At 36.3% G+C, this 12,895-nt stretch overlaps 1 protein-coding gene across 7 annotated transcripts in view; it reads right to left on the bottom strand.

Annotated features, from left to right (window-relative positions):
* Positions 1 to 12,895, bottom strand: part of LNPK (lunapark, ER junction formation factor) — a 54,912-nt gene that overhangs the window by 18,721 nt on the left and 23,296 nt on the right. For all 7 annotated transcript variants that reach the window (XR_015699061.1, XR_015699060.1, XM_087733560.1 and 4 more), the window contains 4 exons: positions 7,654 to 7,872; positions 2,382 to 2,487; positions 1,612 to 1,682; positions 157 to 327 (listed from right to left, as the gene is read on the bottom strand). Coding sequence is in view for 5 of the 7 variants with exons in the window: in XM_087733560.1 (XP_087589686.1) it covers positions 157 to 327; positions 1,612 to 1,682; positions 2,382 to 2,487; positions 7,654 to 7,872 (567 nt within the window). In the remaining 2 variants the exon portion in view is untranslated. The remainder of the gene's footprint in view (positions 1 to 156; positions 328 to 1,611; positions 1,683 to 2,381; positions 2,488 to 7,653; positions 7,873 to 12,895) is intronic.

The raw sequence follows: 12,895 nt of genomic DNA, 5'->3' as shown, positions 1-12,895 counted from the left end.
CAGGCTTGGGGCATCGAGCACCTCACTAGGAAGCCTGTTGCAGTGCTTGAGTTCTTCAGTTTTTATCAAAAACTCATCTAGACAGAGACCTAGATGACAGGGTGGGATTTTACTAGACATTATTAAAAGAGCAGACTTCTTGAGATTAGCACATACCTTCTGTCTGTTGAGTCTCCTGGGGCTTTCTCTCTCTAGGTTCTAGAGGCTCAGTTTCAGATCGCAATTCTGTAGATTGCTTTTTTTCAAAACTGAAGTCTGGAAGCCGTGGAGCCTGAGGTCTAGTTTTTCTTGCAGGATTCAGGAAAAAGCAGTAGGCGCACCTAAATGCTACACAAAAGCATACTCAATAAGTAGCCTTACTAATTAATTTCACATTTCACCTTTATTCCTACACTACATTCTGTCTGTCCAAAATACTAAAAACAGAAAATTAAGTAAGTGACTATCAGTACCTGAGAGTACCTCCATCAAATTTACACAAGCTGCTCCATATAGCTCCATTTTTAACTTCAGCATACATTTGCTTCTTAAAAACCTGTTTGCTTTCAGCTCTGCTGCACTTACAAGTGCTGCCCACCACTGTGAAAGATTTGACCACAATGAACAAAATAATACAATTCAGTACCACAAGATGTTGCCACATGGTGTTCCTCTGTTCTTTCCTACAAAAGAATTAAGTTGGTAGATTATTTTTTCCCCCCTTATGATGCCACTTTTCTCACCCTTTGAGTAAGGGGATGCTATGGATTCTGCAAGGTATGTCTCACTCTGCTTTTTGAGGAGCATTCTGCTCCAGTGGTGCTTAATTAAGAAAAGGTAGTTTTGTTCTGGAGAAGTCCTGGGTACCACTTAATAGTTAAATGCATATTTCACCCCCCAAGACAAGGCGCTTGGGAAATGGCAATTTCTTGCACAGTTGAATTGTGAACTCACTTGACCTAAAATGACATATCAACTACATATCTTTGGTTCCATAGAAAACATTCAGCTTATTCTTACAATGCTGTATATTTACTCATAAAATTAAGCAAAACAAAATTAAATACAAGATTTAGCTAAGATTCCCCCATTTCTTAAGCATCAGGCTCACACTTGTGGTAGAAAGGAGGCAAAATAAAACATCTGTGTTCAATAAAGAGCTGTGTCTGTCTTAAGTTATTGTCAGCCATAAATTCACATATAGCCCCCTAGGGCTTGTTCCCACTCCTTTTCCGATACCTCCCCAAGATCTTCTTGCCAAAGCAAAATTTTGTTTAAGTTCTGGTAAAAGAGGCACACTTTAATGTCAGATAGTTTCTCAATATAAAACCCTTCTGAGAACCATTCATAGCCAGTAGCAATTCTCAGGGATGTATTGGAGAAGGCTTATTTCTACTAAATAGTTTTCTACACATAAAATCCTTGGCCTGAAGGTTGCAATAAAGTACTTCTCTAAGTCTTGAAGTGAATCTTAAGGTACAGAGTAATAAGTTACCATAAAACTGTTCCTGTATGAAGTGGCATTTCACAGTGTCAGTTCAGTATTTAACTGCAACCAAAATTAAGTATGATGCATGTTAGTTATGAAACATAAGCCAACTACTAGCGAGTCTACCACAGATTAGCTCTTACCTATGTATTCAAACTCCTCCTTCAAAGCCATACCATTGTGAGAAAAACATTGCTGACATATAAGGGCGTACCTAGAAAACATGAATAATACATAATTACATACCTTTAAGTAATGACACACTGAAGCGAGATGCATTTTACCTTAGATATTGAGTAATAGCTTAGATATTTACTCTTAAAAGGTAATTTCCACAGTGAAATAATTATCCTTTAAAGCAAACTAAATCTCTATATTAAATAATAGTTTTTAAAGTTGGTTTAAAAACAGTGAAATATTCTTAGCTACAATTTAAACCTCATGGTTCAACATATTTTTAATATCATCGTCAGAAAATAACATCAAAATTAAGTCTATATTTCATTAGAATACAGTCAAGATGAAAAGTGACCATGGTTAACACAAGTTCTGATATGTTTGGAAAGTTCTGAAGACAGTCTGAAAGCATTTATAATGGTAATAAAGCTGAAGTGCTAAGATAATAAATTTTTTTTTTCTAGTTCAAAATATAATTCATTCACCTACTTGCGCATAGATTTTTCTCTTTGTATCACATGGCTAATACCACCCAAAGCAGCGGTTACTTTTGTCAAAATGCTACTGTTTTTCCTACAAAGAGATATCAGGTGAAGCACTGAGAAAGGGCCATTTCTTTATGAAAATTTCAGACAAATTAATTTGCAATTCTTCTAACCATGACATGTCTGACTTAAGAGATCAGAAGCTTCTTAACCTTTTAAGTGTTTATGTATTTCCTTTAGCATCATTTTACCTGTTCTGAGGACCATCACCAACCAAATATTCAATAACTCTATCCACAACTCCTCTTTCTCGAGGAAGAATAGGTCTTGCTAAAGGAGGGCCTGGAGGATGAAGACCTAGGAAGACACAAAACTACGTCAAAATTCTTTTCAATTATATTATTATTATTATCATCATCTCATATTTCACTGTGCATGCTAGTGTAATAAAATAATTGCACCTACTTAATATACACGGCCATATTTCTTAGTCCAGTAGGAAAGCTGTAAGATTTTTAAAGCCACAAAAGTTAAAAGTTCCTCTTCTGCTCCTTTAGCTTCTAATCTTATTAAACACTCTATTTTTATACTTTGGATATGTAATTAAATTTATAATTTCTAAAGAACTTAAGGCACCAATAGTATTTAATGATTACTCACAAATAGAGGCTTTTTAAGCAAAGAACCACCTCCTTATTTGAGTTTTCTTTATATACTCTCAATTTTGCATATTTAACACTTCAAGTTTACACCAATAAATCTGGTAAAATCAATTACAACAGTAGAAGAATTAAAGATGTTAATAAAGAAGCACCCACTGGTTTCTGTGTAATTACTATACCATATGAGCATGCCTTCAGTGTGCATTCAGTCTACACATTAAACCTGTCTAGACATTTGGCATTTTGGTAATCCCATGTTTAATGGAAAGTTGGATACTTTCAGATTTATGCTTAGTCAAAGAACCCAGAAGGCCACTATTAAGATATCATTTTTCATATCCCATGTGTTTAACAAACTACTATCAAAATAAAACTCCACTAAGAACAGGTAACAGCAATAGTAGGTACCGCCTTTTTCACCTCTGTTTACATAGGGCAGTTAAAGTAGACCAGTGGCACAAACTTGCCTTTCCACAAAGTTTTAAAACATCTGGTCTATTGTACAAGACCACTGCAAGCTGCCAATTCCCATTTATGTAGCTTTGGGTTCTTAAGGCTGGAAAGGAAGGTAGACATAAAACAGAAGATGCTAGGCATAATGAGCAAAACACAATTTGGTAAGAAACTAAGTCTGAATCATTCCAACGTGACCATTCAAATAGCTAAGTATCTGAAACTTCTTCCTAAGGCCACATGCCTGGCCAAGAGACATTTTACACAAGCACAGGAGGTATTAAGTGACAGTACTTTCAACAAACAGATACCAGACAGTCTTGAATGCAAGATAATTAAGCAAGCACTTGGAGGGGTGGGAGGGAAGACTTAAAATGTATTTCCACAAGACCTTTATTGAGTTCAAAGGCCGCAAAAAATGATGTTTGAGCAGGACAACGAACCAGCCCTTTCAGAACTCTGAAACTGTGACAAAATGGTCAGCTTCAAGCCACCTGAAGACAAAATCATGAAACCTGGCAGATAAGACTCAATTTAACCCAACAACAAAATTACATGTAATAACGCAAGAGTCCTATTCAAGCTCAAAATAGTTAAGAAGGTTAGACAGAAGAAATTCAACTAATATTAGCAGGTTTCATACTGAGATGAGCATACAGTAATCTGAAGCCATGCAAGAACTAAGTATATTTAATTCGTAGAAGTAAAATTCTCAAGGCACAAAAAGCGACCAGTGTTTTCTCAGGGAAGAGTTCTGGCTTGTAGCTATTCTCACTGTATCCAGTAAAAACAGATATGCAAGAGACATGGCTTAAAAGAAAGGCTTTTAGTGACCACAGATTCAGCCTTCAATTCTCTTTTCAATTTGCTGTATGCTTCCAGTATTTTTCTTATGAAGATATGTTTCACAGAATCCCCCATAATGCCCAAAAAACAAAGAGGAAGCTAAAGGGTAAAACAAACTAAACCCACTGTCTGAAGATGCAAAAAGGATTTTTAAAAAATCCAAATAGAGGACTACCAAGAGGGCAGAGTTTGTTAGCAAGTTGAACTAGTTCAGAAGGACATTTAATTGAAAGATACCATGGAAAAAACAGTGGACTTCAAGCTTCTCATAAGACAGACTTAGCTTTCTTCTAGCACCTTAGCTGGGGACAGCACCAGGACACGCACAGTCATGTTTTCCAACACAGCTGATACTCTTTCATAAATATACACACAGAAGTAACATGTACCTCTTAAGTAGAGTACACACAAAGACAACACAGCAAGTCTTACTATTTGATAAGCTGATCCAAAATGGGCTTTAAGTTTAAATACAGCATTAAATGTAACTGCCAGCAATTACTATCTCAAGCCTCCTACCTTTTAACCTTCACAGATGGGAGCAGCAAAGGAAAAAGAGTAACTTATGGCAGAATTTGCTACATTCTGGTAAACCTCAAGCTAAATGCCACGTACAGCTAACCTCCATGGCAAACGTCAGAAACATTGTAGGAATCAAACAATTTCAGCAGTGCCTTCTCGAAGTGCTACACGTAGAATGAGACTAATCTTGTCATTAAGGTTGCAGTATTTCTAACAGCACAGCCTTTCAAAACACCTCTCGTCAATACCGACCTAAATGGACTGTCCTTTACAAGCACAATAAAATTTCATCAGAAAACACTGCAATTTACAACCCTTCAATAAGCACAAAAAAGTTTCATGCTCAACACGTGTTTTTAAAATAACCCTCACTTTCACAAACAGGAGAAGTGAATTCAGGAGATATCAATCAGTGAACGCATTCTCAAGTTATCCCTGTATTCCGTCAACAAGCAGGAACCCAGACTAAGAAAACCTTCACAGCAGCAAGGCAGAACAAATTCAGGGCAATATAAACTGGACCTAATGCTTCATTTTATAGATTCTGAAAAAAAGCTGTCCAGAGAAGAGTTCAGGCACAATGCATTTCCTAAAGCTTCACAAAAACCTGAAAGACCCAATACTTCCATTAAAAAAAGTGAATGGACAACATCTGACATAGGTGTGAAGTAAAGATCTGGAGCACTGATATAATCTGCAGCAAAATTAAAATTCTAGTATAATTTTGTGAATACCTGGCTAACATTCAAATGTGTATTTAACCCCACATTCAAAAGACCAAATTTTCATATGACCTGTATATCACCAATACATGAAAAGTTTCCGGAAGTTAATAAACAAGCTAAAAATTAAATAAAGTTACCTAGAATGAAACATCACAACACACTCAAAGAACTTCCAATTTCCTACCTACTAATAACTCAAACCAACCATCTTAGTTCTCATGCTGTTATGGACACCAGTAATTAATATAAACATCAAACGCAATCATTGTAGAAAGACTGGTCATTTCTGCAAAGCTTGGCAAACTCTCAACTACCTGCTGGTTATTAATTTTCAAACATATGGGAGCTCTGTGGTAATACACATTAAATTGATTCTCCTCTACAAAATATAGTATAATGAAAATGAATTATTAATCTTCTCTAAAGTAGAGATAATTAAGGCTATTCATATTTGTTGCAAGCCATGCATAAACTTAGATGCAATGATATTACTCTTATAGATACTGAATTTACATACTTTTCACTACAGCTACATAACTGAGATTTTATATGCCTGGAAGGTTTAGGGAAATTCAAGAGAAAACAGGACTTCCACATTAACTGACAATTGCAGTGGCTTCCATTGCTATCTATGACATACTTGGTCAAAATATCAGTTATAAGTCAAAAAAATTATGTGCCTATAAAGCATTATCACAAAAACTACATTAAATATTTTAATTAACAGGCTTGGCAACTGTCCTGTCAAACAAGTCCATTAGTTTTTTTTCCTTCTTCCTCTAAACCATTTCTGCAGTAAAGGCTGAATTTCATCCAGCTTATTCAATGTGCCTGAATCTTCCCCTAAGAATAAAACTATTATATAGCTGATATTATTTTATTATATAGCTGGCTTTTTAAACAAGAGAATGCAATTTTAAACTCATTAAGGAATTTTCAGTAAGCAGGTTTCAGTAAACGTGGTTTGTAACCAAATGACCAATTTCCTGGTGCAAGGAGCTGATTTCTGGGACTTCAAAATAATCAAGACTTACTAATAACTTGCCTTTACAGTTCACTTCAGGGATAAAAACAAATTTAGCAGTTTCATAATACAGGTAGACAATTACTAACAAAAAATAAGGCTTAATGGACTCTGCAGAGAAGCGAGAGATCACAACTCTTCATGGCAAGTTTATTCCACTACATGAAAAAATATGAACAGGCATTTTAACATTCAGCTGCCCAACATCTTCCATTAAGAGACCGGCTGTCAATATATTATGTATAGTCCTACTTTTAGATTGTGTCATGGAAGTTAGTAAGCAAGGACATAGTTTGTAGGACTTAAATAACTTCAAGTTAAAAATCAGGAACACAGGGCAGAGAAAAATATTCTTGATCCCTGTGTAAAGAGCAAAGAACTACTCCACATTACAGTGGTGCTCAAAAGATTCTTGGCAAGTTGCATCCCTTCTGTTTTCAAGACAGCATTTCATCTCCTTTCTTGCCTTGTGATCCAACTTGCCAGACATCCTGCAACAAATGAAAGGCCTGGCACTAACCCATACACAGCTTTACCATCCATGAGGAGAATGAGAACAACGCCTCCCCCCTAAACCCTCAAATTTTGCTCTCTCTCCTATGGAATTTAGTTCATGTTCTATTTAATAAAGTCCATCCCAGCTGAACACCTCGCCAGAAAGAGGGAAGAGCATTTTCAGGATATGAAACAAAATTTTAAGCAGCACTCATTTCTACCAGATTTCACCCTGTTGCTAAACTTCTGACTCTTGTACCAGAAATAACAATGCAATTTTAGAAGAATTCAGCTACAACAGACAACTTTTCTGGTGTATTCGGTATTTTACACTTTAATCTATGAGTATAGATTGCATGACTATACCTCCTAGAGTAAAAATGTAAATAAACGTCAAGATGCATGTTAAAAAATATGTGCAGGGTTTAGTGAGAAACATGAATGCATTCTGAAAGTGTTCTCCTCTGTACCTGATTTATATAAGTGTGGGGCTCTTCTAAACTAAGAACATAAAAAGGTATGCTATATTGTTGACTACAGAATACTGCAAAGTTTTATTGCCATTTAAACAAAGAAGCCATAACAGTTAAATGAGCTCAGGCAATAGGTTTCAGCATCAAAAGGTGCCAGCTGTAAAGAGTTATGGCTAATTGAATATGGAACTCCTGCTTAATCAGATAACTGCTCTGCTATTTCCAAATGAAATGCCATTTCCATACTGTCTGAAAATGGCCTATTTTATTGGTAACCAGAGAAAACAATATAAACTGTAAATAACATTAAGTGCTCTGTTTACCCATTCCAGGCACTGAAGTAGCAGGGGATCCAGGGCGTCTTGGTAAAACATTTGACTGCAAGGATGGCACAACAGTTCTCTCTGAGGGTCCGCTCACAGCTGATGTGTCTCTCTGCTGATTAGGAGATGCTGGAACCAGTGATTTTGGAGAGCCTTGTTTAGGAGTCACAGGCAGGGGCACAGAAGCACTTCTTTGAGCTGCAGTCCTCTGACGAATTTCTGACAAGAACATATGCATACTGAATTTAACATCTAGCATTATAAGCAAGAGATTAGTAAAAGCACGTTAATATTGCTATTCCAATCAGCAAATTAGAGTCAAACAAAACCAGAAAGATCATCAGCTGCCTGGCTGAGCATGCCATAGAAATAAACACCACACAGAATACTATATTTTAATAGCAATAATCATTAACTGTTAAATACTCAGGGCAAAATTCTTCTAGAAGAAAATTAGCAGTTACCTACCTTATGATTCTGTTCTTTAAGGCAGAATGCTGGAGATATGAATAGCTAGATTCAAACCACAACATACAAACAGAACTGACCACTGTTTTTACTCTATGGTTTAAACACACTTCCAAGTATTCAGATTTCCATGGGACCAAAAACTGTTCAGTCAATGTCTAAAATATCCAGGCTAAGTGCCCAGAATTACTAAAAACAATTCTAAAGCCAGAAGAAAACTTAATGCTTCATTCAGATCACAGAGTTTTGTTCACTTTTCTCAGCAACCCTACCAACAAGTCACATTCTTGGATCGTCACAAAGCAAGAACGGGCTCTGCTGGAACATCTCCTTACTTTTACCTCTTCTCACTCCACTATCAGAGTTACTATTAAGTTGCTATTACAAAAAACTTAAAAGGTTTCCTCTGTTGTTCTTACCTGAAGCCAGAGTTCTCATTAACACCAGTGGGAATATCATCCAGGTAATATATTAGGGTTTGGATATTATATTATTCATGCAAACCTGAAGTTCCATTATATTTATACATGAGTTTGTTCCCCAAAACAAGCCAGGAGCAGTACTCATTAACAGCAGTCATTATCATCATTTTCTCATCCCATCTACACCTAATCACCTCTAGGGAGCCTTTGAAATACACTATTGCAACAGTCAAATTGAAATGTAACCCTCACTGTAGGGCTGCAGACATTAACATTGTGAACAAGCGACAGCTTAGTCTCTAAAAGGTATACCCCAAGAATGCCTACACCTAAGACTATAGTACCCTACAGAGTTAGTGTCTAGCACCCACATTAGTTTGAACAAGCTTGCTTGTCTTCCTTCACAATAAATAGAATTTAACATTAGAATTGGATTTTAAATTCATCTCCCTGAGTTTCAAGATTAGAGAGAGCTTATCTGCTGACTTTGTGTCAGGTTGAAGAGTTTAAATCCTTAGCAGGCAGTTTACAGGTCCACTGGCAACCAGCCACAGGGAGATGGGTGTGCTGAAGTCTGAAGGCACGACCCCTGTCCCCACAAGTACAACGCTACCACACGAAGTTTCCATATGGGCTGGAGGAGACAAGAGAGCGGGCAACATCAGCTTGCGCTAGCTAAGAGTGAGTTGCTATCACTGAAGTACTAGGTCAAACGTAAAAGTTCTTTTGGAAAATCGCCAACATCTAGTGCCACGAAATTGCAACATACATAGGCTACATTCTTGCCTACATCTGCACATATACACAGGATTAATGTACACTAGAAGAAAAAAATAAAAAAAACTCTTTGATATCATCAGTTAGAAGACTAAAACTGCACAAAGTCTTACTAAAAACCCACCTAGTTCAGTTTCCTACTGAGCAGGATGAATTACTAGTTTTCCCCTGCCACACCTTCATGTGCATGACTGCATTATGTCACACAACTTTATTGTCCAAGTTAGATCACCCAATGAGTATGAAGATTCTGTATTTTAACTTGGTTTTAGCAAGTAAAGTTTGTCCCCTCACTATTTAAACTGTTCAGAATCTGGAAACCAGGATAAACTGGTGAGGCAGTTGCAGAAATTCCTTTAAGGTTTCCTTGGTGACTTGTTTTAATTTTGAAAACTGCTCCTGTATTGAAAGTTTTATTTTAATCAAGAATTCACTTATGATGAACCTCACCACTGACATTTCTTTGAGAGCTTTCTGTGAGAGACCTTAGTAGTAACCTTTCAAGTCTACACTAGAATAATTGCATCATCCTCTCCATGCCATCTGACCAACAGGCATGACTCATCTACAAATATATTGATTCTGCCCCATGATTTATTTGTCCATGCGTTCAAGTTTGTGTTATAGTTTCCACTCATGTACTGGTTTCAAAAATCAAGCTAAACGTATGCAATTTCTCAACTCTTCTCAGCTCCACAGATCTTTAAAAATGAGTGATAAATACGAAGCCTAACTCTACCTGTTCCAAGATTATTTAAATATCTATAAAAAGACATTTTAATCCACTGCTAAGATTTTCTTCATTCTTTTTCATTACAAAGCCTGCTTTATTATGGTTTTACATATAAAATTGTCAAAGATCATGACTATAATTTCTACATATGGATGTTACTTCTACATATTGAAGGCTGTCTTCCTATATCATGTGGTTTAAGCATGTCAATTTTGGTTGCTTAACAGCTCTGAGTCTGCTTCATAAGTCATGGATATACCCACATTTATTCTGAGCCCATAATACACTATTCCTAAGCAATTTCCATGCCACCTGCAAGAGCTTTACCCCTTTTGCCTGTTCTTTCTGAAGGGTCATTTTTGGCAAGCCTCCTTTAAAAAGACTTTCAATTTTTAAAAAGTTACTGCTACTTTAATGACTCCCCATATTTTTGTTCCTACAAAGATGTTGAACCCAAGTACTTTACAGTCAGTATTAGAGAGATGTGCTTCAGTAGTTTTAGCCTCATTACAGAGGTAAGAATGCGAGACTCATTGCTAGTTTCCACAAAATGATATCAGGTTATTCACAAGGGTTTTTTTAATCCCCTCCACTTAAAAGTTCATTTGGCTTTCACGCTATTCTTATTTCATACTTAAGAGAACTTGCCAACACTGCTGCTCCCCAAGTAAAAGAAGTTACCAGAAGAACTTACATCATGAGAACAGCAGAAATGCGCTCCTTGGCAAGACCAATAGCCCATCCATAGCAGTATTTCATCTCAGAGTGGTTGTAGATGTTATTTAATGACAACACACAAACCTGAATGATTTCTGTTGCCTACATCTCTGATACCACCCCCAGGATCCACAAACGCATTGTCAGGGATGTTAGATAGTACAGCCCTGTCTAATCATGTTAGTATCACATATAGACCCTGTTGCCCATGAACTCCTCTAATTCCTTTTAAACCTGCTGTCCACTTCCACAATAACAGCCCTAATATTCTTCTGCAGTAACTGGATATGATCTATATACTTCTCAAATTGCCTTGTGCTGAGATACAATGTGTTACTAACAAGCCTTTTGCAAAGTTCCAGATTTCCATAACTCAAGTTCCACAGGTTAGCTGAGTAACATATGCGTCGGGTCTCAATGCTAACACAATATACAGCTACTGCTGATGTGGTTTTAATGAAGTTTCGCAATTTTACAAGGTTTTCTCTTCTCTGAATGATTTTTGTGCACTGCAAACCAACTGTATGAAGACGGATAAATAACTTAAAAATAGAACTTTTATTCTTCAAGCACACTGGAGTCCAAATTCTGCAGTTACCCGCACTGAACAATACAGATACATAAGCAGACACATTACTTAACAGGGCTACTACTCACAACTGATGATTCAGTATGATCTTTTGAAGAATATTAAGATATTACCAGCGGTGAGACAGCTGTATCTTTCATGTTTACAAGCATAACTATTTTATTTCTCCCTCACTTCAAAACTCCTTTATTTTTGTAGAGAAAAATACATCACTTTTAAAGAGCTGAAGCACAATGCAGGTCAATATATAGTTCACATAACTTGTTGGCTTTAGTGGTAAAGACCAACCAAGAATTTTCTTTCTTCCTCCTCGTGCCTGTAGTCATCCCATGGCTTGCAACCATCTGTTATTGCATCATTTTTAATTCAAGTCATGGAGTGCTCTCATCTACAATACAGCACTGCTAACAGTTGTATTAGCACAAAGGGAACAGGTATCAACAGGATATTGTTGATAAATATTTATTCCACTGCCAATATATACTTACCCTATTTTTTTCATATAGCCAAAGTACTGAATAACTATATGCTCATTAACGTTACCCCTCAAAACATTTCTGAAGAGATAAAATTGCACTTAAGTTTTCAAATGCCTTTCCTGCTGGATTTCCAGGTGCTTTATGTTAAACTCAAGATTCATCCGAATGATCTGTTAAAAGTACAATTATTTAAGAAGCGTGCGTCAAAATCACAAAAACTGCAAAAAGAGCTAAATACACATGAAAATTGGGGCATTACCAGTTGTTTTTCTGAGAACCAACTATTATATAATGCTGCTTAAATCTTTGTACTAATTAGTATGATGCATAAGCTTCCATTTCAACTGGTAAGTCAAAAACATGCCAACTAACCAACCTTTCATTAGCTGCCTCATACCCAACATTGTCCAATCTGATTACACATTTGTCATTACCTACCCTCTTTTCAAAAAGACTCAATTACATAGCTCAAGATAATGAGTTCTGCTGCCTGGCTAGTCTGTGTCCAAAGTGAGAAAAGAGAAGATCAAGGAAGCTTTAATGTTAACTTGTTAACAGATAATTTTATTATTCCCAATCACTATAATTCTACCACATATTGCATACACCAAATTACAGCACAACCACATTAAGGTGTCATCTAGTTACAGTAAGTTATATACTGCACAGAACAGAAGCTAATATTTGTTTTGGGCAGATATTATTTAGCATGAACAGCAATAAGCTAGTAGTTTTCTGATAGCTAAAAATTGAAATAATTACTGCACATACCAAGAACAAGTTATTTAGAAAATAAGTATCCACAATTTCACAAGCTAAAGCCAAACACAGAATGTCCCTCCTGAACTATAATGCATCTACAAGATACAATAGTCTGAATATCCACTTTTACATGGACAAAAAGCAGCACTAATTCTAAATTCAATGTGTTAGAGAACAGACTGGAAAAAGAAAAAAAGGAAGTTGTGCTGTATATGAACAAAATTACATAGAATCATACAATCATTTAGGTTGGAAAGACCCTTAAGATCATCAAATCCAACCATAAACCATGATA

This window comes from Nipponia nippon, unplaced genomic scaffold, assembly GCF_047370975.1.
Source record: "Nipponia nippon isolate SJK-2023a ecotype South Korea unplaced genomic scaffold, ASM4737097v1 scaffold_5, whole genome shotgun sequence".
In the NCBI taxonomy this organism is placed as follows: domain Eukaryota; kingdom Metazoa; phylum Chordata; class Aves; order Pelecaniformes; family Threskiornithidae; genus Nipponia; species Nipponia nippon.
This window is presented reverse-complemented; position numbering and strand designations above follow the sequence as displayed.